The sequence below is a fragment of the Spodoptera frugiperda genome, chromosome 18, assembly GCF_023101765.2.
Source record: "Spodoptera frugiperda isolate SF20-4 chromosome 18, AGI-APGP_CSIRO_Sfru_2.0, whole genome shotgun sequence".
Lineage (NCBI taxonomy): Eukaryota > Metazoa > Arthropoda > Insecta > Lepidoptera > Noctuidae > Spodoptera > Spodoptera frugiperda.
Window position 1 is genome coordinate 5,662,727 of NC_064229.1, and position 27,850 is coordinate 5,690,576.

The 27,850-nt window shown below is 36.3% G+C and overlaps 4 protein-coding genes and 1 long non-coding RNA gene across 8 annotated transcripts; 2 read left to right on the forward strand and 3 right to left on the reverse strand.

Moving 5' to 3' along the window:
• Window positions 1–18: 18 nt before the first annotated feature.
• On the reverse strand, window positions 19–4,994 carry LOC118278043 (V-type proton ATPase subunit E). Its single transcript, XM_035597099.2, has 5 exons — window positions 4,826–4,994; window positions 4,467–4,642; window positions 1,932–2,100; window positions 1,453–1,647; window positions 19–1,053 (listed from the first exon to the last, which is right to left on the reverse strand). Exons 1-5 carry the CDS (start codon window positions 4,856–4,858, stop codon window positions 946–948), a joined length of 681 nt encoding a protein of 226 aa, XP_035452992.1. The 5' UTR covers window positions 4,859–4,994; the 3' UTR covers window positions 19–945.
• Window positions 4,995–5,848: 854 nt separating this feature from the next.
• On the forward strand, window positions 5,849–11,486 carry LOC118278289 (regulator of gene activity). Of its 4 annotated transcripts, XM_035597518.1 has the most exons (10): window positions 5,849–6,356; window positions 6,835–6,976; window positions 7,410–7,682; window positions 8,719–8,902; window positions 9,189–9,383; window positions 9,698–9,730; window positions 9,874–10,078; window positions 10,217–10,381; window positions 11,041–11,176; window positions 11,340–11,486. In XM_035597518.1, the coding sequence occupies exons 3-10, from the start codon at window positions 7,413–7,415 to the stop codon at window positions 11,412–11,414; spliced, it is 1,263 nt and encodes a 420-aa protein (XP_035453411.1). In that variant the 5' UTR covers window positions 5,849–6,356; window positions 6,835–6,976; window positions 7,410–7,412; the 3' UTR covers window positions 11,415–11,486. The 4 variants fall into 4 exon arrangements, with proteins under 4 accessions (XP_035453411.1, XP_035453410.1, XP_035453413.1 ...); XM_035597517.2 differs by lacking the exon at window positions 6,835–6,976 and having other exon boundaries at window positions 5,852–6,356; XM_035597519.2 differs by lacking the exons at window positions 5,849–6,356; window positions 6,835–6,976 and adding an exon at window positions 6,478–6,623.
• Window positions 11,487–12,591: 1,105 nt separating this feature from the next.
• LOC118278291 (hsp90 co-chaperone Cdc37) lies at window positions 12,592–14,708 on the reverse strand. The gene is made up of 5 exons (XM_050700361.1): window positions 14,533–14,708; window positions 13,879–14,445; window positions 13,661–13,776; window positions 13,395–13,584; window positions 12,592–13,140 (listed from the first exon to the last, which is right to left on the reverse strand). Exons 1-5 carry the CDS (start codon window positions 14,563–14,565, stop codon window positions 12,910–12,912), a joined length of 1,137 nt encoding a protein of 378 aa, XP_050556318.1. The 5' UTR covers window positions 14,566–14,708; the 3' UTR covers window positions 12,592–12,909.
• On the forward strand, window positions 14,383–16,800 carry LOC126911714 (uncharacterized). The gene is made up of 4 exons (XR_007706235.1): window positions 14,383–14,520; window positions 14,992–15,162; window positions 15,466–15,612; window positions 16,280–16,800. It is a non-coding gene; the product is annotated as an uncharacterized LOC126911714 (long non-coding RNA).
• LOC126911713 (gustatory and odorant receptor 24) lies at window positions 15,173–19,827 on the reverse strand. Its single transcript, XM_050700363.1, has 5 exons — window positions 18,258–19,827; window positions 17,845–18,102; window positions 17,324–17,602; window positions 16,906–17,067; window positions 15,173–15,636 (listed from the first exon to the last, which is right to left on the reverse strand). The coding sequence occupies exons 1-5, from the start codon at window positions 18,786–18,788 to the stop codon at window positions 15,439–15,441; spliced, it is 1,428 nt and encodes a 475-aa protein (XP_050556320.1). The 5' UTR covers window positions 18,789–19,827; the 3' UTR covers window positions 15,173–15,438.
• Between the last annotated feature and the right edge of the window lie 8,023 nt (window positions 19,828–27,850).

Below are 27,850 nucleotides of genomic sequence, written 5' to 3' on the forward strand. Positions count from 1 at the left end.
ATTTCAAATAAAAGACTATTTTTAACACATCTATATATTTACATAAGGATTTTAACAGTGCTGTATGTGGATAATATATATATAAATATAGTAGACACGTAACAAGAGCTATGGTGCTCTGAGTAACGACTGAAGCAAGCCAGAATGTTATTTGCCAGGATAAACACGTAGTAGGAATGTATTGGGTAGCTGCAAGGGCCCCGCGTGACACCACCCTGCACTCAGTCAAATCTTTGCCTCGATTTGAGTGAACATAGCGTGGGATGCTGCCGTCACCCGGCATCCTTGCAGCATCCAATTCTCCCTACTGATAACATCAACGGTACACACGAAAAACATTTATCCGAAACATTCAATAACAACGTTCATAATACATAGAAGGAAGATTACACTACAATAATTCACATAGACATAACGCCCATCTACTATTGCGTGTTCTTGTGCTACAGTAATACTGCAAGGGACAAGTTGCTCTGAAGTCCATAGTTACAACAGTTTCAACTTTAGATATATGGTTATATTTGCATTTCCTAATAATGGTAACATTTTAATTAAACCATCTCCAAATCCTATAAACTACATCCTCTAAGATACATATAACATTATGCTATATGAATGAATTGTTATAATAAAATATCTAGGCTCAGTAAGATGTTGACATCATAGAAGCAGGCGAAACTAATGCACAGTACGAGCGGCCTGGTGTGGCGGCCAGGAATCAGAAACTCACAGGGTCACACATTGTCTGTCAGTTGTACATTTTCTGGCGACACTCATCAAATTACATTCTAAACAGCGATAAAATTGTACGCATTATTACAATATAATTTATTAGGCAAAAGAAAAAACTTATTATAATATTAATAATATTATAGTTCTACAAATTATGAACTTTAAATAAACTGTTAGTAGTAACAAGTGTGAATATAGGTCACCGCTAAGTGCTTAATCGTTGAATTTACGGTTAGGGTTGCGGCCGAAGAGGGCGGTACGGATCTCAGGCAGCAGCTGCTGGGCGATTAACTCCAGGCGAGACTCCAGGGTGTTGCAGATCTGCACAAACACGTCACTCGTTAACGTACACACGCGCCGACCACACACTTACGTGGGTGAAGGTGTAGCTAAACAATATACCTTATCAACCGTGAACATTACACTCTACTGTACAATATAAGTTAGTAAATATAAGTTTCATTTCATCTGTACGAGATTCACGAAGCATATTGATCACATCATTTTAACTATAATAAACATCGTTGTAGTGGTGAACCGCGGATCGCCACGGTATGACTGCATTAGGAGGTAAACATAATATGGTAAGTAAGTAAATCAATTATCAACAACAATTTCAATTCTTAAAAAAATATCTTTTGGGGAGTACACTCGTTAAACGACGATTTAAACTTATAAGACTAATTCCTATTATTTTATGCAAAATTACTGTGATCATACCTTGATGCGTCCCTTGAGAGCGATAAGCTCGATTCCACCGCAGGTGTCAGGTGACAGCCAGTTGTCAGTGTCGATCTTCAATACAGTGTCCTTCTTGATCTGAGCTTTGTAGTCGCTCTGGGCCTTTGACAGAACTGACTCCACCAAGGACTTGTCTGCCTGACGGACACGCAGGGTCACTGCGGGCTCCATCAGCTGAAGTAAATAGATTATTAGTTTCCATATGTTGATAGTTCACAAACATTGTATATTATAAAAATGTTCCAAAGTTTGTTAACTTCTATACACATATAAAACAAAAAAAAATGTTCTTTGAATGACATATTAAATTGCACATTGTGAGTTGTGACGCCATATAGGGTGCTTCTCGTAAATGAGAGGAACATGAAAACTGTTATAGTGTTATTATGCACTCCACAGATTTTATTTTATAAGTGAAAATAATTTATTTCTGATTGAAAAAGAATTGCATTTCAAACCTGGAAGAGGGCCTGTACGATGAGTGCGGTCAGCAGGTCAGTGTACAGCTTCTGGTCTTTGGGTACTTCAGCCAGGCGCTTGCGGGCCTCGTCCAACAGGTTGCGTACATGGTCTTCACGTACTTTGAGCACCCTGAGACGAGCCTGGTTCAGCATGTTTGAGGATTGGCTGGCAAAGAAGAAACATACAAATTAATCTAGTGTTTTAACTTGTGTAATGGGCCTTATTGCTACTATGATATGCCTGACTGGTCAGCATGGTCTCATGGTCAGTAACCTATAAATAAATAAATAAAAAAACCGGCCAAGTGCGAGTCGGACTCACCCATGAAGGGTTCCGTAGCAGCAAGTAGATGATATAATAAAAAAGTTGTAAAATAACTTGGTTTTACATAGTGTTTGTATGAACGACAAAGTTATATTTACGGTTTTTGAAAATGTTTTATTTCTTAGAAACTAATAATGATATCTGGTTCAAACCAATTTTCGTTGTTAGTTTCTATTGAAATCTACAGCATATATTTTTTTCAGTTTTCTCACTCTCTTATTTTAAAAGTTAGAGGGGACACTCATTTTTTCACTTTGGAAGCGTCTAACTTTCAAATGATTGTTTTTGACGAAAAGTGGTTTTAGGAACCTTAATGTCTTTTTTAAAGGCCTATCCATAGATACCCATCACGGATATGTTAGCTGAAAAAAAAAATTTTTTTGAATCAGTTCCATGTATGGAGTGCCCCCCTTTAATTTTTAAATTTATTCATTTTTATCAAAATTCGAATAGCGGTTATCGAAATACACCTCCCTACAAAGTTTCAACTATGTAGGCCCAACAGTTTCGGAAATAAACGGCTGTGACATACGGACGGACGGACGGACGGACGGACGGACATGACGAATCTATAAGGGTTCCGTTTTTTGCCATTTGGCTACGGAACCCTAAAAACAGTGCACATAAATAGATATTAGATCATTATCGATTCACCTTTCATGTATAAGAAAATACATTGTGTCTCATGTGGATCTGCATTTCGGCAGAAGATGCGTTAAGTTTATTATGACAGATCTGTATATTGTTAAAATTATTATGACAATGCATTAACATGAACATTTACATAAGATATAGAGACTAGGGACCATGTCATAGTAAAGTCCTATGGTGACCTATTTTCATTCACAACTTAGTAGGTTTGCCAAGTTACTGGGGGAATGACCTCTACCAATCTTTATGGCGCCAAGAAGACGCCATACAAGATGAATTTACCAAAACAATACTTTTAGAGCACATTTTTACACTAAGAACCATATTTTTAAAGCACAAGACATAAAATTAATTTTAAACCCATTAATGGTGCTAACCAAATATTGTTTTAGGTTAGCAAATGTAAAAACTTAGTGTTTGGGATAGAATATAAAATTCTTTGATTTTACACCTTATCTACTGAGATAAACTGTATGTAATCATTGTTATCACTTCATTCTACTCCTTGCTATATAATGTTATACTATAGTGCGAAGAATACTATACTTACATATAATTTTTATGTAATAACATAAATCTCAAAATAATATCATTTTTTACTAACGAAACATGTAAAAATATGAATAAGTGATCTTAGAAGCATTCATGACAGGACAGACTGTGTACCTAATAAAAATAAGAATTAAATTTTCTTAATTGAAACTATTAATCATTATATTATAAAACAAGGGAGAAATAACATAAATAAACTTTAAAAAGTTAAGAAAACATCATTGGTATATGTACTCAACACTATTGTTTATGGTATGGCTAGTCATGTGACTTAATTTTGCTGAATGTCAATGAAAACTTATTAGAAAATCCCATAGCATTCACATTTAGGATAGCAGTTTTGTATTTAAAGATACAAATAACTGATTTGTATGACATACAAATTACCACTTCATTCATGATTTTACACATACATCACATGACCACAGTTTGTTACATTTTCTTGAAGATTTTACTACAAAATTTTAAGTATGAAGTGTTAGCAAATCTAATTAGATTGCATATATTTATTAGAATTTGTAACTTCTATGTTCTAGTAGAAGATTTTAATGGTATTAATATGAAACTTGAGTAAGATCATACGGGATTCAAATGTCTTGCCTTGTGCAATTTTTTCATGCCTATTAATAAAATTACACTTTGTCAACACATTTGCTACTTTATTCCATATGATTAGGGTCCCATCTTTTCAAATCCTATAAAGTACCATTCAAGGTCAGCACTGGTCCATTCATTTTCTTGGAAAATCTTTCATAGTTTAGGTACTACTGTCATGGGGGGCTAGTTATAACTGAACTCTATTAGAAAGTCATAATGGATAGTCAAGGAATATGTTCATCTTCTAGTGCACTATGTTATCCATTGGAAAATGTACTGTGACATACATTTGAAAGGATTATTAACTATTTGGTTGAAATTAACTAACCAGTGCGGTAAAACACCCGAAACCGTTTCTTATAAGGTGCAGATGGAATCAGAAACCAAGTATTACAAGAGGAACCTACATCTTTTTCTGGAGTTCGACCTGCTTTTCCTTCTTCTCATAGTACTCCATGATCTTCAACCTCTGCTGCTGGACCAGACGCCCCTTTTCGATGTTGAACTCCTCCTCGGCCTTTGCATCGATTTCCTCAGCCTTTTCATTGGCTTCTTGCTCGATGAAGGCCATCATGTGCTTGATCTAGTAACAAACATTCATTATATGATATATTAAAACAGCTTCCAGCAAATACAACAGATCTTAGATCCATTTCGACTTCCGAGGCTATGTGCAACAGAATCGGCAAGTGTCTCATTTTGGATCAATTATTCTGACAAATCCATGTCGACAGATTTACGTTGCAGTTTAATTTCATTAGCATACCTGTTTTTGAACATCTGCATCGCTGAGCGCCATGGCTGTAGGTTAATATTTAGCACCACTAACACGAAAAAACAACCGATAAAGAGCCAGAAAACCAAAAACTGGCTCAAAGAAGTAAGTCGACGCCTATCAGACGTGCTTCTTCATTGAACAATCATATGATCCCGGTGTTGCCAAGTAATCTTAATTATTGCGTCGCTCTGTACCATAGACATGTATACAACTAAGGTCGCGTGTCTCAGTCGAAATGGAATGTAGAATATATTCACATTATATTATACAATTTTACAGATTGAGGTATATGGGCACTTGCCCATATACCTCAATCCATATGCCCAGTAAAATAGTTATTCTAGAGATGCTAGATTTTTTTTTATATATGCACATGAAATATCTGTTTATAATGAAAGGTTACTTTAAAATCTCTGTTTTCTACTTTTACAACGTTTCTGGAGGCTTAGCTAGGAAATAACTTTAGCAAGTAAGAAGGATAATTTTATTAAAGTTTATAGTGGTTCAAAGTTCAAAGACCCAATCCAATAGACATAATACTAAATCGATACTGATCAAATAAAAAGAGTCAATTTTATTAATAAATTTGTAACATTAATTAATACTTTCAATTAGTGATAATTTTGTTTGTTATCACAACTGAGTATAGATTTATTAATGTAATTTTTTTTAACTAATATCAATGCAATCTTAAAATCTTTTTTTACAACGGTTCTCTTTGCACAGCAGGCTTATTGAAATATTTCTTTTATGTTTTTCTGTCTACGTGACTTTGGCATATCATAGTCGACGTTTTTCCCACAAAGCAACTTACAATATAAAAATAATGTTCTGCAGATGTTTGAACAAAAGCTCTATTAAGGGTACAAGCAAAAACGAGTACGATTTTTTTTATTAATTTACTTCTTTGATTAGGTATTTATTAAAATATATTTCTATTTCTACCAAAATATAAGCTAATATTTTATTTAGGTGTGGTAATTTTTATGAGTGTTGGCTGTATGAGTCAAATTAAAAACTATTAATTTCTTATTATTTTTATTTTTTAAATTACAGTTATGCCGAAACTTACAATTAATACTAAAAATAAAAATAAAAATTCTTAAATTCTTTAGCTTTGTATTTTGACACGTGATTTGTGCAGTTAAATTATAAGTTACTAGAGCGAAAATTGTTAGAGTTTTCCGTCCGCTTTCAACAATATGGCCGCCAGTTGTTTAGGGTAATGTGGCGTTCGACAAAACTGAGTGAAATTGTTAAAATATTTATAAGTGACGTAAAGATGTATAAAGTTTTCAGCGTTTTATAGCAGTGTTTCATGCAAAGACGGTCTTGAGCATCTTTTTAGTTCGTCTTAAAATTTTTGAATGCAGATAAATCGTCGTCTAAATTGGACAGTCAACAAACTTTTGTTTATTTCATTGGAGTGGATTTATTTGTTTCTGCTAAGAATACTCGATTATGAACCATTTATGCTGGTATTGAAATAGTGGAACAAGGACTGACGTCGATACATTAGGTAAAAGATTATATTTTTTTGATGAATCAAGTGTACCAAAAACAGGGGTCGCCATTGTTTGACAGGGGACGAATAACCATAATTTAATACTGATATAATATCATGTATGATACCTACTCCAGTTGTTGTTATTAGCCGACGTTATCTCATATTCCTATCTGTATTGAACACCTCGATGCGTATTTATGAAATTGGTTTGGTCTCGTTTCATAAATACCTTACAGGTTCGAATTGGAAGTTGAAGTCAACACAAAGTTTTACCGTAAGGTATCGTATATTTTACCGAAAACTTGTGATTCCTCTATATTGCGTTCTCTGTAAACATTGATATGCAACTATGTATTGTGTTTATTTCGTCTTATCTTGTGTAATTGTCTCTAAGGTCCGCATTTAGTTGTTTGTAACCTACCCTACCTACATCTTGCTCTCAAAAATCTGTTAACCAAATGTCTAAAATAATGAAACAACTTCCATTCAGGGTTTACTTAGTCCAAGTAAATGCCTTACCTAGCCGAATGCAATATACTAATGTCCAACCAAGATATTGGAAAGTTGGTCTTGAAAATATATCAAGTTGGAAGGCTTTTGAAAAAGAATTACATTAGCTCTTTGTATGAAATGTTAGTATTGATGCGAATGTATTCTAATAACTTGTAATTTGTATAATATCTAAAAGTAACTAGCATAGTTGTTGATACTATTGGAAATTAAATACTTAAATAGCGTAATAGTCATAATTAGTATGAACAGCACATTGTAGACAATAGTTAATTTTTAATTAGATTGCATTTTATTTTAAGAGTACAAGCTTCATGTAATTGGAAGTATAAGTGGTCACATAATTAATTGAAACTATTGCCTTGACTGATACAGTTGATAGACAAACCCATCTTGTAAATTTTCAGAGATAATTGTTAGCTGGAGAATGTTAGTGACCCAGTTAAACAGTATTCAATGAACTTAATGATTGTTGTTACAGCGTAATGTTGTATGATAAACAAATGTAACATTCAGATTCAATAACCCACACTAAAACCAATTAAACTTTTTCAGGTTATGGCAAACTTGAATTTCCAACAAGCACCTAGAAGCCTAGCGAGCGGCGGTGTGGGCGGTCGCGTGAGCTCGGGGCTAGTGGGTGGTGTGTCAGGCCATGTGACGCCCACGTTTGGAGGCGCATTGTCGCCCGGTCGAAATTCCACCGCAATGCCAGGGGGTGCTCCACCCTCTATGGCATCGCGATCAACACTGTTCGGCCAGCGAGCATTTGCTGACCGGAGGGTACCCATACCAAACGCGTTATCGCAGCCTAACTCAAATTCCATGGTGAGGATGACATTTTGTCTAAGCTACTAGAAATATCTAAATACCCTAATAAGTGTAATATGCACAAACATTTTGTTTAAGTACCCTCCACATTAGTTGTGAAGTTAAATTACAAGGATCATTAATTTATTTTGTTTTACAATTTCATTGTATCAGATTTAAAACAAGGGTAAATAATTACTGTTAACTTGATAGTGTAGCCAATTAATGATGTGAAAATAACTGTTTTAAATTAAACTAAAGAATAGAATGAATTTAAAAATGTTATTCAAATATCAAGAGTGCTACTTTTTTCCCCATGGACCTAGTGAGATTAGTATCATTATTAGTACTCAGTTTCTTGAAAGTTTCAACTCTTTTTGTATTACATTGCTATTGTGCACTATCTCAAAATATAAGAGGTTAACTTTGACACTTGTCGGTGTAACCCTATAACCTGTCATGAACATCCTGGAATGTCTATAAAATGCATTTAAATAGACAGAGTATTGCAAGAATAATATTCTAAAAGGTATCATCACAGATTCAAATCTTCAAGTTGGTTGTGATACGGATGTTTCCTGTCAGTTATGCTTATGAGTTTTTAGGTAAATTGTATATAATCAAGATATTTAAAGATACATTTAATCATCAAATCCAAATTGAATCATATTGTTTTAGTTTAATTTAACAAAAGTATCTATCTTTGATAATGGTTTGTAGCTTTGAAACACCTTTCTCTCTTGGTGTCATTGATTTGTTAATGCTCTATGCAGTCTCACATTATTTCGGATATATTTGAGGTATATTATAAAGGCTTAGGAATCTACATGATAGCTAAAGAACTGACCGTTTTGTGACAACTATAGAACGCAACATCTACGTGAGGCACAATGTGTTTTCTATTGTTGTCTTATATACCTGCAGACGAGAGGTTAATAAACATTATGTTCTCTAACCATAGACCTGACATATTAAAGTCACTTACATTTGCGAATTTCATGGTAAATGAATAATTGAATGTATTAACACAAGTTATGTTTTTGTTTGTTTTCAGTCGAGTATGGGCAACCTGTCTCGGTTCAACACTAATAGCAACTACCACTCGGTGTTTGGAGAGGGTGGCGACACGTCGACACCTCCTCTCCTGGATCTCAGCGAGTTCCCATCGTTAACAGCGCGAGGGGCCGGCGACCAGGCGCCAGCCGCAGCGCCACCACCGCCCGGCTCTAAACCTTACGGTATACATACATTTTATACAGAAACTCATACTTTTCTCACATAGCCTCAGAAAAAAAGATATGCATTTCTACCTACTATGATAACTATATTTAACAATTGTACTTCTTATTTGTGACTCGTTCTAACTAAAGTATAACAACACTTTTAGTAAATAGGTTAACTGCATTGTGAATAGTAACTATATCAGCTCTTGTAGCTCCTTACCTTGATCTTATTGTTGGCATTGTGTGTTCGAAATAAATAATTTATAAGCAGCTATTTGTATAGACATGTATTGTTTGGCAGTGGGTATGGTGAAGCAGCCAACGTCGGAGCAGTCAGAGTTCACGATGTCGTCGGAGGACTTCCCGGCGCTTCCCGGCACGTCGAGCGCAGGCGGTGCGGCGCCGCTGCCGCCGCCCGGCCCGCTCCCTCCTCCGCCCGATTTCAGCAACCACACCAACGACAAGCCTCGGAAGGGCATACAGACCTCTCCCGATGGTAAATATCCCACACTATACAATCTACTAACAACCTATTCATGTTTCTAACAAATTAATCACTCGGTTGAATAGTTTTTGTCGTTCATTCAAACTAATACTGCAATTACTGTAATTTATAACAAATATTGTACTTTTACCTCATTGCACAATTTTGATGTAAGTATATAACACTTACTAATCCAATTCATTTTGTGTTTAACGTTAATAATGCATGCGATTTAGGCTTTGTAATAAAAATATTCTGGTATTTTAACTTAGATAGTAAATTGAAACTGGATTTGCACCTGATCTGTAATTTTTTTGTCCCTAAAGTTATCAGTCAAGGAGCCCATACGGAATTCTATGGTGTGTATACTAAATAAGCACTGGAAATATATTAAAATGCTTTGTTTGTTATTTTGCAAGTAGTTTTAATGTATAAACCAGAAATTCCATTGAAAGTTGCATGCAGTTGTCGGCTGTTGGTATAATAATGTGTTATGTTTTAGGTAAAGTAACGAATATACCAGAGACAATGATACCGAATCAGTTTGGTATTGTGGGACTATTGACGTTTATCCGCGCGGCGGAGTCAGACCCTAGTTTAGTGTCGCTGGCATTAGGGCAAGATCTCACGGCGCTTGGATTGAATCTAAATTCACCAGACAATCTTTATCTCACCTTCGCTGGCCCTTGGGCGGATACGCCGTGCAGGTAATTTCTATTATTGAAAACATGTTTTATGCTTATTTAGTCTCATTTATGGCGCATCAGTATAGGCCCCAAAGTTTTGTAGTATTTTTTTGTTATGCTAACTGATACTCAAATTGAAATATTTGTCATTTGTTTCAGACCACAGGATATGGATTACCATGTGCCTCCCGAATATCTAATCAATGGTTCAATTAGAGAAAAGTTGGCGCCTCTACGACTGAATCGATATAAGGAAGACCTTTTATTTTATTTGTTCTACTGTTTCGTGGGTGATGTGCTGCAAATCGCAGCTGCAGCCGAACTGTAAGTCTTGGCATACGAAAGAGATACTCTTTCACTAGTTGTTAAGTCTGTGAACTCTGTTTGATTACATAAATGGGGTTTGCCTTAACTTACCCAATTTCATTGACATGTGAACCAGTGTGACGTACCCATTATATCCAGAAGCAGTTGACACAGCAGCAGTATTTACTGATCTTTTCAATTTCTTAAACCCTCTAGTGATTTTCAAAAAGTACAACATATTATAGATTAAAATAAATGTAATGTGGTAATGGCGCATACGCCAGTAACGTCAATCGTTTTGGCTTGTTCAACAACGCTCTGACGATCGGCAGATGGAGTGATGATCATCCAACTGGCCAGCCGTCCCTGGCCAGTGACGGGTAGCAGAGTCGCCGCCACTAGAGAAGTAGCTCGCCAAGCATCATCAACCTACAAAATTGTATTTTACATCTGTGGTTTCACACAAGAGTACTATTAACTTATTTCAAAATTAGCTCCTATTTTGAAATAATACAATAACAAAATAAAGAAAAGTACACGGATTTTATTCAACTGCATTTAGTCTGAATGAAATTATAAATGATTTTTACTTCACAAATAATATCTGCGTTAGGTACGCATAATTTGCAAAACCGATAAGAAGTCATTAATTAACTGACTAAACCTATTTGTTTTAGCTATAATCGCGAATGGCGGTATCACATGGAGGAAAAGGTGTGGATCTCTCAAGCGCCCGGTATGCCTATGGTGGAAAAGACGTCAACGTACGAGCGCGGCACCTACTACTTTTTTGATGCGCACAACTGGCGTAAGGTACTATTGCCGTTTTTAGATTTACGCCGTTATTATGCATGTGGAATGAAGTATACACAAGCAATTGCATGAGTCGTAGAGAGGCACATTTTAATTTCAAACTATCTGTGAAGCTAATCTTGTAGCATATTGCTAATGTAATGTGTATATTCTTTGTTGGTAGGTGGCGAAGGAATTCCACTTGGACTACAGCAAGCTGGAGGGGCGACCGCAACTGCCACCGCACGTGCTTACGTAGCGTTCCCGCCGCGTCCTCTCTCATACACCTATTGTAGTTTTGTTATATAAAAAGTACAAGTTTAAAAAAAGATATACTGTTTTATTTTTCGCAACTAACATAATTTCCAGTAATTAGTTAGTTCAAGATAAAATTAAATTCAAAACTTTTCAGCAAATACAAATTTATTCTTAGTCATCGAACAATTTTCAATTAACAATTTCCCGCCATTTCTTTTTAATCCCTGACCTGATGTTCCATTTTTAAGCAATTATTTCTAAATCAATTTATATACTTTTTGGAATCATAAAAGAGGTTATAATATGAGTAATACTTAATAATTAAATAATAGGTTAGATCTGTCTGATGTTCCCAGTGGTTGTTACCACTGTTTTCTGAAAATGAAAAGATGCTATTATCGCTGTCTTACTGTGCTCATAGTCAGTAGTAGTCTTTGTGGCCTATAAGAACTACTTACCTACACGCACATAGTTACCATCAACACTTGCTTTTGATATTGCAACAACATTAAGATGTTCTAATTCTTGGAAGAGATTATTAAACTTATAGTACACTAGCTACTTCCGCGCGGTTTCACCCGCACTGCTCGGTTCCTATTGATCGTGGCGTGATGATTTATAGCCTATAACCTTCCTCGATAAATGCGCTATCCAACACAAAAAGAATTATTCAAATCGGGCCAGTAGTTCCTGAGATTAGCGCGTTCAAACAAACAAACAAACAATCAAACAAACAAACTCTTCAGCTTTATAATATTAGTATAGATTAAAACGGGGTGAATAGGGACAGAAGAGAGGTGAATAGGTATAGGGAAATTCTTCATACTATATTTTCTTCGATTCTTATTCACCCCGTTTTATTGTATAATGATACTGTACTCTAAAGAGCAATCTCATGTCCTGTAACTGATTACTGTCATCGAATAAAATAATAGCAAGCGAACTTATTTATGTACCATCACAAAATTAACTTTGGACTATTACTGACAATTTTAAACTACAACTTTCCTAACTTTGGAATCAAACCTGGGACCCATGTATATTTCAATAATCAACCAACCTAGCTAGCTGTATTATATGATAGGTTTAAGAGAATAGATGACGTGAGCAAACTTGTGCACAGATGTGTGACACTGGTACTGGTGATAAAACGACATGTAATTACTAAAATTAAACAATTTTTAAGATATATAACATGTATTTGAAAATCTCATGGTGTGAAAATGTTAAGAAAATACTTATCAAATGACAAAATAATAAATGAACAGCACAGAACAGCATGAGAGTGGCACTTAACAAATCATTTCATTCTTTGAGATACCAACACAAGTATTATGCATTGTCTTGAATCACTTACAATTTGAAAATACAAAATGAATAGTATATAACTTAATCTAACTTGTCCATATACCATGAATTTGCCTAAATTGTGGATTTAGCACTTCATGGAACTTCTGCAAACTTAAGCCTAAACATGAACATGCTGTGATTATGTCTCAGTCCACATCGTCTGTGCTGTCTGATGTGGTGGGAGCTTCAGCAGGAGCTTGTGAAGAACTTGGAGTATTTTCCTTCATGGTTGGCTCATCATCACTCGTCTTGCCAGGCACCCACAGTCCAGCGTCCACACACCTCTTCATGTAGTATATGGCTTCTTGCTCTGGCATTTTAGCAATTGTTGCTTGGAGCAATGGCACATCTTGGGCATCGAAGCATTTCTTTAATTCCTGAAATGGGATTTAGAAACAAATACATGTAGTGCATGTAAATATACAGTTACAGTTTGTTGGTCAAAAATGTACAAAAAGTTATGTTATGAGGCAATCCTGTTTTATTGGAAAACAATCCAACACAATAGCTTTTATGTAAAGAAATTGGCAGTTTGTAGAAAGTCAATAATCCCTGAAAATTAACGAGTTCTCTAATCCCATAATTGGAGTTCAAATGCAAATTAAGTCACAATTTATTACAATGTACTTACATCAGGTAGCTCTTCATAGACTTCAACAGGGTCCAGCCCTCCAGGTCCCAACCTGGCTTTGCGTTCCTCCTCCTCCTGCTCTCTGATGGCTTCACTTATCTTCTCCGCAGCACGCTTTTTGATCCTCGCTTTGAACTGCTCCAATTCATCATCAAACGAGTCTTTGTATGTCTTCTCAGCAATTTGAATCCTATAATACAAAGGGAATGTCTAGAGAATGTGTTCAGTGTTAAAATTACTTTCTAGGTTAATGAAATTGTGTTTACTTTGAGAAGAATGAGCTGACACACGCCCTGGGGTCCACATCCAATTGTTTTGATAACTCCAATATGTACTGCATGCAGATGGTTTGGTGAGCAACATGGGACATCAAGTCATGTTTCTGTGAACAATATGAAAACGTTGAACATAAACTAGTCACAATTATGTTGTAGTGCATGCACACAATGAAAACACTTCTTGTACACTATGGTAAGATACTCACCTCTTCCATTTCTAAGTTGATGCACCAGATGACTAGGTAGTTGGCAGTCTCCTCGCACACTAGCTGGCTGTGCTCCTGCAGGAACTGTCTCGAGTCGTCGTAGCGTCGCAACATACCGAACTGCTTCAGAAGCTTTTCATTTTCTTTGATGAACTTCTTCATCTTCGCTTCCTTTTCCTCTTCAGTCAAGTTCTCATCTTTGGGCCTCGCGGGCTTGGTGTTGATGACAGTTTTAGTAAATCCAGGCTCACTGATAGTGTCCACGTTCCACGGAGTCTGGCGATCCTTTTTCTTGAGTTCATCTTCTTTTTGTTGCAACCTCTTCTCTTCTTTTTCAAGATCAGCTAAAGCCTTCTTCAAAGATTCAAGATCAGGACTGTCGGGACTTGCTTCACTGATTTTCTTTTTTGTTTCGTTAAGCATCCGCAAGTTTTCGGTCTTTTTTTGAATATGTTCATCTCTCTCTTTGCGTCGCTCTTCCATGCGCTCGATTCGTGCTTGGTGCCGCCACCGAAACAGCGAGGGTGTATCGATGTTAGGGTGGGTCTCATCTTCATCATCGGATATCTAAAATCAAATTGGCGAATTCAGGTTAACGTAGGATTATAAACAACAGTGTCAACCAAATTCAAATAGTTTACAGTAAGTACTTACTTCTATATCCTTCCATTTGCTGTAGTCGACCATTTTGAGTTTAATTCACGATTTTCACTCACAATCAGATGATTCAAGTTTCTGTTGTCTAGGCAGGAAAAATGTATTACTTCGAGAAACAGTAAAAAGTCCGGAAAATTCTCTCAATACATAACGCTTACAACAGATAATAAATAGAAACGTCACGTCATTCCAGTAGCCCAAAGACAATATTATTAAGTTGAAATCTATCCATAGACAAAATAAGTTGTAGTTAGTTCAAGTAAGTTCGGGAAGATGGCAGAATTTCTAAAGATGTTTTCACATTTTCGTTTTCTCCAAAACAACTAATATGTTGCAATGTTGCCAAGTTGTTGCATTTACCAGTAGCTAAATAGGATTCTTAACTAGAACTTCGTCGCTTACGACAAATGACGACGTTCGATTGATTGATATGTGAACTTTCTTTTCTTTTTTTAGAAAAACGTTGCCCCACATTAGGATTTTCTCCTGTGTCGTTGGTGCGTTTACAAACATACAAGTTCACATGCACATGACACCCAGACCCGAAACAACAATTTGTGGATCACACAAAGAACTCATTGCCCAGCCACCGCACCAACCGTGCAGTCGAACGTTAACTAACTGTGGGTAGGTAATAAGTTAGGTACACTTAGTTATCTAGTTTTAAACAAGTAAACATCGTCCAAAAATAATTTATTATACATAATTTGTGATTACTACGGTACTATATATTCAAAACAACATTCTTAGCGTTAAATGCTGAATAGGCATATTTTTTGAAAATCGATGAAAGATGACAAGACAATCGCTTAGTTAATAAAAATGCACTTAGGTTAAGTATAGTACTAATATAAAGTTACACAATGAAATAGAACTAAGAAATGTATATCCTTAACTAAGATGTTAATTCTTTTTCTTTTTCTTGGCGAGTGTGGTAAGGATCGTGGTCATAACTGTGGTGGTGGTTGTCAGCGCTTCGGTGGTAGCACTCGTGATGTTCAGCGGCGCGTCCTCTTCATCATCTTGGCTCTGTGAGTCGTCAGGAATACTGATTTGGAACTGCAGCAACACTACGAGGTAAGTCACCATAGTGGCCAATAACTGTGAAAGAATAAATGTTTGAAAAACATAGTAATGGGATAAGTAGATACGAGTAAAGGTAAAATGGGGTGAATAGAAACTCAGTGAATAGAATTTTTTTTATTAGGATTATTAGTTTGTTTTCATGTTTTTGGTTTTAATAGAGCATTTTTGGTTTTAATAATGAATTAATAAAAAATATTAAAATGGTGTAAACAGTTCTAAATTACGTGCAAACACAACAAAATGTTGTTCCTATTCACCCCTGATTTGTTTCTGTTCATCCCGTTTTACGGTATGTGTTTTTAAGTAGATAAGTATGTACTTTCTATATATTTTTGCATTGTGTTTCACCGTATCGTTGTGTTGTGAATGAGGTTACCGGGGCCTATCTGGTTCTATACCCTACCAAAAGTCCGACAATGCGTTTGTAACTTTACGATGATGAGGGTGGCAATGGGCGAAACTGATCACTACACGTATAACATCACGATGATCTGTCAACTCGTTTGTCATCAACCTTCCCTAATCCCATAAAAACACTACCAACCAAACCAATGATTACACAGTTGTCCCAGTGACTGGGCAGTTATTTCTTCCAACGCGTGTAATGAATTTGAATTTCGTACGGAAAAAATGTGTCATCCACGAATTGTTGTTTCAGGTCTGTGTTTGTAAATGCACACACGACACAGGAGCAAATACGAGTACCTACTTATGTGGCAATAAAAAAAAACCGGTGTGAATAGTATTGACTTTAAATAAATAAGAAGGTACCTAACAACTGACATGGGCGACAGAGTAGTCTACTTTGTCTACGAGTGCAAGCTACAAGGCTGTAAAGATTGTTAGCCTATGCCCTTCGTGTACTTGAACCTCGTCAATGTGAGACTTGTTTGTATAAGGAGTTATCGACATGGCACCGTTGACTTCTTCATTGAAATGCTATACAATAGAAGCTTAATTTTTGTAAAATCTATTTTGGTATTGTTTCAATGTAATTGCGTGACTTGGTAAAATATGTAGGTACTTATACGGGTGTGAATGGAATGCTCCCAAAGGTGATGGTAAAAATTTAAATTTAAAAATATTATTTACAAAAATTAATACAATGTTTATGTTATATAATCATAGTTGTAATCAATTGTTTAAGACTGAGGTTGTATGAATAACACGAAAACTAAAAAAAATATGTACCTAGTGTTTTTTCGGGAGTGTTCCGTTGACACCCAGTATAATTCTTATCCTAATTAGTTTCATAATAATATTATTAAAAAAGAGAATACGTACAGATTTGAATAAAGTTCGGTTAACGTTAAAGAATCCTCCGAGGCTGATTTGTGAGGGGTTCATCTCCGTAGCTCTCAGGAACATGTTCACTTCAGTCTGGGCGTCTGTGTTCATCCACGACAATTCTACCATCAGTAGCTTCTTTTGGAAGTTGGTTCGGACCTGGGATCATACAGAAAAAATCGATAAATTCTCTTAAAAATCCTACTATAATAAAAAAGCACAAACAGAAGATCAATCTATGTATTTCAACCTGTAAGATAGATATGCAACCTTATTCTTTTTAAAATCGTTTGAAAATTGTTGAGTTTTGTTCTTTTATTAAGGTCGAAAGAATGAAAATGAACTAGAGCATGTGAACCAGCTGGTCACAACCATTTTCGTACTTTTTGTGATGAGAAAAGTAGGAGATACTAACATTATGTGAAGCGTAGTGTGCTTCGTCACAAATGAAGAACAGAAGAAAGATGCCATAGATTGCAGTCAGGGCCAGCCCGATGTCCTTGATGCCAAAACCTTCGGAAATCTGGCTGAGTAGTCCGTAGATGGAGAGAGTAATGATCAGGAAGAGATACAGGTTGACGAAAGTGAACGTGTAGCAGTTTGCAATGCCTGTGTCTCGGGAGAGTTTGCTTAGACGCAGCCACAGAGCGCGGTATTCAGCAACTCTGCCCGCTGGGCCTATGTGACGGAGAGCCTAGAAGGAAGAAAATAAGTGTGTATATAGAAAAAAACAACTTAAATGTATATCTATATGCAAAACTGTTTATTAAAGATCAACTGGAAAATAAAAAACTGAAAGAATAAAGTAACATTAAAGTTTTAATCGCATAAGAAATTATTTTATGCAATGAAAAATAAAATATTAAATATTCTTTCTTTATTTCTTATAATTTTCTTTCACCTAAATGCGTAATTACAATCTGACATTCAACTTACGCTTTGGAAATCTTCAGCCAGGATATTGGCACAAATGCTAAGGGTCTCACAGAGTAGGTACCAGTAGCCACCGAGCATATACGTCAGGATCTCCAGGAACACGTAGGGCACCAGCTGCATCGGCTTGAAGTGCACCATCGTGATGTGGGTCACGATCACTGTCGTGGTTGATAGGATCGGTATGATGATAGCTATCGCTAACGCTTTCTTGTACAGCTTTACTGGCAATGTCCGGCCTGATAGCTGCTTGTATACCACCTGTAATTATGTAAATTATTGTAACTGGGTTTTTTTAAACATGGTGAATTTTATCTCATAATCAAAATAAACGAAAGTTAAGGCAAGAAGCACTCCGTAAACTATCCCGGGAGGTGAATAAAATTGAAGAATATTTATTTTCATTGAAATCATACCTCGAATTCCACCCAGCCGTTGAGAACGTCAGCAATCTTTCTGGTTTCGTACCACAGTATCGGGACAGCAATCATCGGGAACAAGTACACTGTGAACAGGTATTCGATAACTGCTTCCTCGAACTTGCCTTCCGCTGTGCGCAGAATCTGGACTTTGTGGAGAGACAGGTACAGCACGTAGCTGACCAGAGAACAGAACACAAGAACGGAATACAACATCGAAGCAGACGCTATCTGGAATTGATTCATGCAAGAAGCAGGTCTCGTAATGGGTAGCACTCCCATTATTCGTAGCACCGTGAACACTGGCTTAATGTTTTCATAAATAATATCGTTGGATATATGCGGCTCCACGAGATTGTTTCTCATCGGCGCCACAGCATTCGGTGAAATCGGTTTGACCGGCGTACGTACTGGTGTAGCGTCCAGGAAAATTATCTTATTTTTCGGCTTCTCGTCTATCTGAACAGGAAACCCATTCGGTATGGGCACAGTCGTTGGGAATAAACTGTTACTCGTGTAGAACGACATTTCTGAGGCGTATCTTAGGAGTTTATGACCGTCCTTTGAATGCTGATGTCGTACAGTGACTGAATGAAGTTTTTACTTCACGAGGAAGCTTAACGAGGCGCGGGGTGGTACATCATCATATTTCAAAGGTTGACAACTTGATTGTGGCTACGTAAGCACTGAGTCGACCTTGTATTAAAATTTCAGTGGCTGCGTCACCTTGAGCGAGACCTTCATTAGGTTACACTCGGTTTGACAGCATGTCGACTGTTACCTCCTGCAGGTATATGGTGCATGGAGGCGCGCACCGCGCCGCCCCTCGTTAGTTTCCTATGAGACGTAAAACTCAAACAATTGAACTTGACCATACGACCTTCTGTTTCCCAAACGTGCTAATTTAAGTTAATTTTTAATGATAGCAGTAAACTTCCGCTTTGTATTTGTGCCATTGACATTTTAATAATGTTTTGGAAGGTCCTTCAGTGAGAAAGGGTAGTCTATATGATATAGATACTTATAATTGATTAATTTGACACGTATGAATGATAATTTACATATCTTTAGGAAAGGGGGAAGAGGATAATCGCCATAAAATCTACCTTCGCAGTTCACAACCATGTCATCAGTATTAAAATATTCTCGCAGACAATCCTAAAGGGTTAATAACGTTTATCAATCTTAGAAAATGAAGGGAGATTTCCCCATCAGTGTATCTGGGCCAATTTACCTAATCCTCGATTAACCCGGTCGCGATGCAGCTAAATTTGATTGTGAGCGGCTTAAGAAACCCCTGCGGCCAACCTTTCTTCATGATTGCTCTCTAAGGACCAGACCTATATCTCGAGGATGCCGTCTACACACAGACCTCTATGTTTATTGGGTAGCTTTATGTTGGATTACATGAAATAAGGCGGGACTCAAGAATTACGACCGTGATACTCGCCACACTGAGGATTTATCCAAATGTTGATCATTCATGTAATTTGGTTTTTACGACCGTTCCTTTATATTTCGTTCGATAAAAGTATCCGTAACAGTTTACTTAGCTTAATTAAATAAAATAGTGCAAGCCAAATAACATTTTTACGATATTTTTTGTCCATCAAATCCCTCGATTTACCTTTAGGTCGAAGGTGTAATATCACGAGAGTTATTCGCTTACCTTACTCGATTTTGCTTTGCGTAAGGAAAAGTACCTTCGTAAATTTCCTCGGTTGTAATAAAGAGCGATGCGACGGAGGCTGGCATATTGAAATCTCAGCAACTCTTGGCGCTTGGAGTGGGCCCCGTCAGTCACACGCGCTCTCAGGTTTGATCCTCCATCCTCCCTTCATTGATGAGTAATATCCCTCCGTATGATTTATATCCAGTTATTTTGTGGTTATATGAAAACAATGACTGGCCTCCCTTTGTTTGTTACAAATTCGCAAACTTGTTTTGTTTGGGTTTTGTGTTAAACTATTTTTTCTTTCAAAAAGTTACCGTAACCCTTTTTGTTTTGGCTTTTGGTTAAAATTGAAAGACTGTTTTGTTTTTTTGTTGTGAATAGATATTTGTGATTAGTTTATGTATGGTTGCTTTGCTTAGTAAAATATGAAATAAATTGTGTGAGATTAATTTTGTCAATAGATTATTTTTTCAACAGACTCATCCTGCGGTGTTATAATTATGGTACTTATCTAAAGGTAATCTTCCATGTGTCTGGGAAAACATCAATCGATCAATCATCACATCTCGTCTATAAAATCAAAAGTCGAAATGATTTAGATTCCATTTTTTCAGTCTATACAGTACCATAAAACGATATGTGTTTATGATTACTCAGAACAGAAACCATACCAATAATGTAATTTTATGAAGAAGAAGTACCTAAACTAATGTACCTACTTAAAATCACGACAGCCACGTAGTAACAAAATGAATGTATTAATAGAATGATTCCATCACTATGTTATTTACAAGTTTGTTAAAACAACGTGCCCACGTCAGCGGCCAACATCTTTGTCCCAAAAGTTATGGGCGATGTAATATCCAAACTTTATAACAGGCCCCATGAATGACGTGAAGATATTATGCCATGCAACTTTGTTTGCCTCCATTTGTTTGTGATACGAAAAAACAAAATGGATTTCTTCTTGTGGTGTCTTTGTTTTTGTTTGTTGACACAGCCAATTTGTAGCCAATTTGATGTGATGCGTATTTTTGATGTGACATTTTAGTTAAATGTAAAATTATGAAATGTACAATGAAGTAGGTGCTTCGTAAGTACCTACTTACCTTTCATTTCAGTTTTTTTATTGGTATCAATGATGTTTATTGTAAGTACTTTTGTGATGTTGATTATGTATGTCATTTATTGTTTGTTTTTTTATTCATATAGACGTAGGAATCTATGTATTGTGTAATATTCTATCTTAATTATGTTGTCAGTACTTTTTAATAAAAAATTAAATGAGATACTCATTTAAACTTACTTTTTACAAGTTACAATTAGAAAAAAATCATTTGGTTGATATTTATTGAGTTTAACATAATTAAAAGTTATTAAATAACTCACAAAAGTTGTTCTAAAACTTATACTTTAGATTTATAAGTTAGGTACAAAATAACAAGTTCTACGGTTCACATTTCCCAGTCAAGCATTTGATCCAGACCACGTACACTTAGGTAATTTCACCTAACAGGGTGCGAGGTCCCGAATGAGGGTCTGTAATGACGTGTCCGATGCCCTACAGTACTAGGGTCGCTTCATAAAGGCTGTACTTAGCTGAGGACGTGCAAATTGTTGTATGTGGGGTCATAACTACCTGGCCGATTAAGTTAGTAAAGTTCCGTTTAGCGTTATTACTAGAATAGTGTCAGGGAAAGCGTAGCGTATAAAAAATATACCAACATTATCTAGGTACGTATTGTTAATTGTTGCACAAAATGAATTTTGGTTTGGTTGAACTGTATGTCGCGCTTCCATTATTCATTATTTAATGTTGTTTTTATGATCATGCAAGCCCATGAACCTCTTGTTATTCAGACCTGACAAATCCAATAATTCTTTGTTTGATTCATATTCCCAACGTTTGCGACTAGTCTAACAAGAAGGCCTTAAATTCAACAAACGTATTCAATCCACAGCGTTACAGAAGGTTCTGAAAATATATTTGTGTGGAGTCAGCTTGTTTCAGAGTAACGGTTAATGGTTCGAAGCGTATTTATCGCATCTGTCCCGTAGGATAAATTTCCCATTTGTAGGGGTAGCCTCATGGAGTTTTTGCTCGGTTCTCTAAGCACCTTTTCCCACACTCCCGTTGTCGGATAGCCGGCGTCGACTCTGCGGTAAATATATGAGTAAGCCGGATGAATCGGCCCGGTATGTATGAAGCTTTCATCCAGCCGGGTGAGTAAAAACCGGTTGAGTTAGAGACGGTTTGGCATTATCAGTAGTCGTTCGAGGTTTATCGGGAGCCGCTGTATCGCCAATGATTTAGTTGCCATTGATATGGATGTGAAGGTGCGGCTGATAGATAAGATTTTTGGCAGATAAAGTGTTGCGGAAAGAAGTTCTAGGTTATACGGTAACATAATATCTTCGCAGTTTATCTTGTGAATGACATTTTTGTAACTCCGACGTCTCGCCTATTGATCGCAGCAGGGGTAGGCAGTGATACAGGTAGCACCTACGTTTCACCAGGTATGATATTTTATGAGTCCCATATCATAGCTCTGTTCCCTTGCCAAAACACTTTATCTAATTCGGGAATTCAATCTGTAGAAGTCGCACTTACAGCCACTGAACTAAGGAGGCAGTGTTTTAAATTCAATTATACCGAAATAATTGACCCCTTTATTCGAAGTGAGGCGTTTTGTTTGTAATTATATGGTATCAAACGTTTTCAATGTCATGATCTTGGCCGTGTTAGTTTCTCCCTAAACACGCCATAGTCCTTGAAGTTCCAATATGTTTGTTTTGTAGCTGGTACGAGTGGAAGGTGAATGTCAGGTATAAAAGTATTGCTTCAAGGAGAATGACTGACTATGTCAAGGTATGCTCATTGATGTGGTCAAGTCAAGGTCAAGTATAAGGAACTATGAAACAATATCGAGTATTGAAGTTTTACTATTTCGGCTCATTACTTACTAATAAGGTTTTATACGAGAAGGGTAAGTAATAACATAACTAAACATGTTTTCTATTCTATATCCACGAAAGTTACTTAAAAGTTTTAAGTGTGAAATTGAAATATAATATAGATAGAGTCATAAAACATATAATATAGGTAGAACAACAAAACCAACATTACGAGATAAAATAAATAAATAAAAAACAAATTAAGCTTAGTAAATAATAAACTGAATGACTTTGTAGAACAATTAATATTGAAATTTTACAAAAATCATGTATGTTTTAAGTTATAATAATATTGCTATTGTTGTGCCAATCATTTTATAATATTTATGAAATACTTTACGTCAAATTATATATTTTTGTTGAAGTTGTTACCCTATACATATAATATGAATGAATGTACATGATATATCGCAGTGTCTCCGGGCGTGTCGCATACGGAACTAACAATATCCGCCGTCACTCCGTCACTCCGTCACTCCGGCTCGTGATTAATAAACATCAAATATACAGTTATTACTGTAGTTATATCTGATTAATTTTCAGTGCATTAAATTAGGGTTTGGTGTACCTCAGTTCTTGTACTAACGAATGATCTGTTCGTGGATGGATGGAAGGAGATTTTGTCGGATTGCCTGAAGTATTGCGTGGGAACTTATGAATTTTGTTAACTTTAAGTTTTTAAACTGACATGGTCACTAAAACTAGTATTAGAACTCCAAACGAGATATTTAGGTACCATGTTTTAAATGCAGAAATATCGGAAACTCTTGAAATAGAAAAACATGGTAAATATCCTGTTTCGAGTTCTAATACTGCTGATAACTATGTTTTACTTATGTGTAATGCCAGTTACTTTAATTGGTTCTCTATCGTTGTAACTGTTGAATTACATCATCCTCTATAAATAAAATAAAAGAAAAAAAACAGCCTGTGATAGGCAGTCCAGGATAATAAATTATGGACCACTATTTAAAACGGTTGCCTACAATCTCCATGTTTGGTTAGGTGGGTAGAAGATCAGTGGTAGGTACTGCTCAAATCAGCGAACACAAGTAAATTTTGATGGACGTATACGTGCTCCGGTTTTCTAATTTTATTCCATTGTCGCCGTTCAAAAATATCGAGGCGGTATACGTGAGGATATCGGCTTTTCTTGAAGCTAGAAGGTATGTGGCATATATCAATCAGTCATTGGGATTGAGAACTGACGACTCTCACAGAAGATGTCTGCTTCGTAACTGGATGGATGTTGAAAAATGTATATCGAAACAAATCATTTGCTATATTTGCATATTTTATTGTTAGTTTTCTAAAACTAAACTATTTGTACAATAAGCGTTCCTACAAGCGCGGGGAGACGTGGTGGCAGCGCGGTGGCGACGCGATGGCGGCGCGGTGACGGTGCGGTGGCAGCATTGTGTGCAGGGACGCTAATGGTTTTTAGTAGTGTATGCTCAACATTTTGGACAACCTAACAGGAATCCCCAAACCATCTGTTAAGCTTGGAGATTATAGAAAATAGTGTGTGTTTAGGTGCTAGTGATCCAGCAAAAATTAAGGAGGCGGTATCCACTAGAGAATCGCATGAACCGTATTCTATTTGATGATGATGAATTATTGCTGAAAACAATAGCTTCAAAATAAAAAAAATATATACGAGGTCCTAATGCAACAGTGCTAGTATAACAATTCAATGCACCTACATATAAACGGCTGTACAATAGCAAGTTGCGGTGAATGCAAGCCTTGCTACTTATCCCGTGTAGTTCAGAACTTAATACCGCAAATGAAACCTCTTTATCCTTTAAGCGAGCGAAGCTGTTACCGTATGTAACCGCGTGTGGTTTGTGTTGCAAGTTAAACTTTAACTCCATTGCGTTGATGCTATTTAACATCGCATTCTTCTACACAAGCGCATAATGTTTTAACAAAGGATTTGTTACTTGTGATTGCGGTGAATTGGAAATTGGAACGAATTGTTTATTAAATCAGGTTTAAAAATATAGGTACACTTTGGTTAGCGTCTCTATATTCTAACTTTGTCTTGTTTTTTATGATAAATGTTAAATTACAACGTTTTAAAATACCTCGGAAAACATTACAAGTCATACTTCGGCATAAACCATACAGTGTGCCTACATTCTGATAAATAAGTACTACTGATCTGATATGATGTCTAAAATATCATAAAAAACATGAAAAATGTAATAAAAAATATAAAAATACCAAGGAAAATAGTGTACAATTCGTCTAATTTTAACGCTTCATTCATAACTTTACATATTTAGTTTGATCATATTCTTTTCCAGCACTATCCTCCAAGTTGCCAGCACTCGGTTTGTTAGATCTGGCAGAGTGCCGGCTGAGCCGGGGCAGCTCTAATTGTCCCATCGTCCGTCACTAAAGGGGCTCCTCTCAGTTCATAATTGTCATAACTCCGGATTGAGGTATTTGTCTTCCTCTATAATAGAACAGATGGTACAATAACTCTGTTTGCCTTTGCTTTCAGGGACACTGCTGTGACATGGGTCTTATGATAGAATTGGCAAACAAAAGGTTATTTATTATTGACACACTACTGCCGGCCGTCCGCTTTAGGAAATAATCGGTACATTGTTACTAATTTGAGGTAACACAAGAATCGGTGATACATAAAATAACACATTAATATGTGTTGAGCTTCTGTCAGTGTGTATAAATAAATTTTTCGGTTTATGTATAGGTGTAGATTTATTTATGCTAAACTTAATAGTACCTACCGAAGTGACTGCCAAACTGAGCTAAATATACCATTATTAAAACTTGTAAACGAATTAGGACTTGTAACGAAAGATTTTTTGATACCATCAGATTTAATAACAATGCTAATTTGACTAATTACGTTAATGAAAATTCAGGGGAGAATTTGAGCTGTTTTATACTTTATAATATTAGTAGGTATAGATTAAAACTTGTAAACGAATTAGGACTTGTAACGAAAGATTTTTTGATACCATCAGATTTAATAACAATGCTAATTTGACTAATTACGTTAATGAAAATTCAGGGGAGAATTTGAGCTGTTTTATACAATTTGATTTTGTGAAGGAGCGCTAGCGATGGCGGAGCTATTAAGAACTTTCTAGTAGGTAAAGTTTGCCGACTAATTGGCGGGACTTGTCTTCAAACGTTCTACTTTAAGTGTTATAGGATCGAACAGATAGGTGGATATTGCTAAACCCTTTAAGTATTCGCCGCAAGCGATATTGAGGGCATTGACATCTCGTAGCGCATTCGTAGACGAGCGTAGCGACGTAGCGTGCTACGATCTACGAATTACTACGCCGATTTAATTTTGTATTACGCAGGGATGCAGCGACATTTTGGACACTTTATCAGGGTTGTCTAAAGTTTTCTAAACTCTTCAATCACATTACGGCAGGGAATAAGTTGATGAACAAGTTAACTGCTTTGTTGACTTTTGACTTTGTCAAAACATTGATTGAATTTGTTGAGATTCTGAATTACTTGTTCGGTAGGTTGATTGTTGTTCTTCTGTTTCTATTGTCGGGCTGTTAACAACAGACGACTGTCTAGTAACTGATAAAGTTTATTCGATTGGAAAATTGTGCGGAGTAGCGCCTGAGCGACTCATATTCACAGTGCTTACGCTCATTATCCGATGGTTTCGGCTTTGTTTTAATTTTAGCATCGAATCTTATCGTCGTGCTATATTTATCGACACAGACTGCTTCATTGATGTTATAGACAACACGACTTAATCTTAGTTTGAGCTCAAATACATTCAAATATTATTAGTCTGATGAGACTATTAATTGAGAATGAATTAGTTGTGAGAACTATATTGTTTTAGTATGTAGATAGCAGCTTACTTTGAAAAGCTTCTCCAATTTTCGGCGAGACATTTAATTACCGATTTACGCTAACAGTGTATGCACAAAACATAAAAAACATACATTTTATAAACATATCAGAACCAGAAACAGAACCACACGAGTGGAACCGCAGCAGAGATCAGTAAACAAGTATAAATTGCGGTAATAAATACATAAACCACTAGAATTAAAGTGACAAAGCTTTTAATGTGGCTTCGGGAACTTGGGACAGTAACGAGGATGTATAGAGGGATTGTCAGAACGGGTGTATTGTAATAAAAATAAATAGCAGAGTGCTCCGTATTGGACCACTTATGCCTTGTTTGCACTGCGCTAGTAATATAGTCCAGTAGCGAGTATCTAGTAGTTCTCTCTCACTCCTATCCCAAAATAGAAGCGAGAGAGAAAGAGTCTAAATACTCGCTGCTCGACAAAGTAACTAGCATAGTGCGTGCGTACGAGGCATTACGCCAAATAAACTGGCTCGACGTGTCCCGAATCGGTTTACTTTTCAATCTGCGCGAGAACGCGCCCGACTAACAATTTACACCGGGCTCCGCTTGCGAATTGTCGGTTTACGGTCACGTGTTAAACATAATACTAGTGTCATTTCCATTTATATAGATGCTTAGAGTAAACTGTTTAGTTTCAATTAGGGTGTACTAGTCTACGTAGGACCCGACCCGAATTGAACATTTTCGTGTAATTTGTTATTAGCGAGTTTGTCTAGTAATTGACTTACTAAATGACATGTAAGAAATTCAATTTCATTCCATGAGTAGGGATTTTCACATAGTATTTTCAAAGTCAAAATTATTTATTTCAAATAGACCGGGAAGGCACTTTTGAACGAATATTATAATATTAATAACGTCTGTCTGACGGTTAGTCCTCTAGTGAAGCTATTTGGTCGTTCCAAAGTGAAGGAGAAATCCTATGGAGAAGAACGAGCAAGAAACTCCATAGGTTACTTTTTTATAATTATACAATTCTTGGTTACATTGTTTCGATTGCTTCATTATTGTCTATTTGTAAGGCTCCGATCTTGCTCATAAGAATTGTCTAATGACGCCTACGCTTAATTT

Coding starts and splice junctions, on each gene's coding strand:
- LOC118278043 (XM_035597099.2), bottom strand. CDS start 4,858: ATGGCGCTCAGCGATGCAGATGTTCAAAAACAG. Junction 4,643..4,825: donor ATGCAGATGTTCAAAAACAG/GTATGCTAATGA, acceptor GTTTGTTACTAG/ATCAAGCACATGATGGCCTT. Junction 1,054..1,452: donor CTCTCAAGGGACGCATCAAG/GTATGATCACAG, acceptor GTGTTTGTGCAG/ATCTGCAACACCCTGGAGTC.
- LOC118278289 (XM_035597518.1), top strand. CDS start 7,413: ATGGCAAACTTGAATTTCCAACAAGCACCTAGAAGCCTAGCGAGCGGC. Junction 7,683..8,718: donor AGCCTAACTCAAATTCCATG/GTGAGGATGACA, acceptor GTTTGTTTTCAG/TCGAGTATGGGCAACCTGTC. Junction 10,382..11,040: donor ATCGCAGCTGCAGCCGAACT/GTAAGTCTTGGC, acceptor TATTTGTTTTAG/CTATAATCGCGAATGGCGGT.
- LOC118278291 (XM_050700361.1), bottom strand. CDS start 14,565: ATGGTCGACTACAGCAAATGGAAGGATATAGAA. Junction 13,777..13,878: donor TCAACTTAGAAATGGAAGAG/GTGAGTATCTTA, acceptor TATTGTTCACAG/AAACATGACTTGATGTCCCA. Junction 13,141..13,394: donor TCTATGAAGAGCTACCTGAT/GTAAGTACATTG, acceptor ATCCCATTTCAG/GAATTAAAGAAATGCTTCGA.
- LOC126911713 (XM_050700363.1), bottom strand. CDS start 18,788: ATGTCGTTCTACACGAGTAACAGTTTATTCCCAACGACTGTGCCCATA. Junction 17,603..17,844: donor TGGCTGAAGATTTCCAAAGC/GTAAGTTGAATG, acceptor TCTTCCTTCTAG/GCTCTCCGTCACATAGGCCC. Junction 15,637..16,905: donor ACCGAACTTTATTCAAATCT/GTACGTATTCTC, acceptor ATTCTTTCACAG/TTATTGGCCACTATGGTGAC.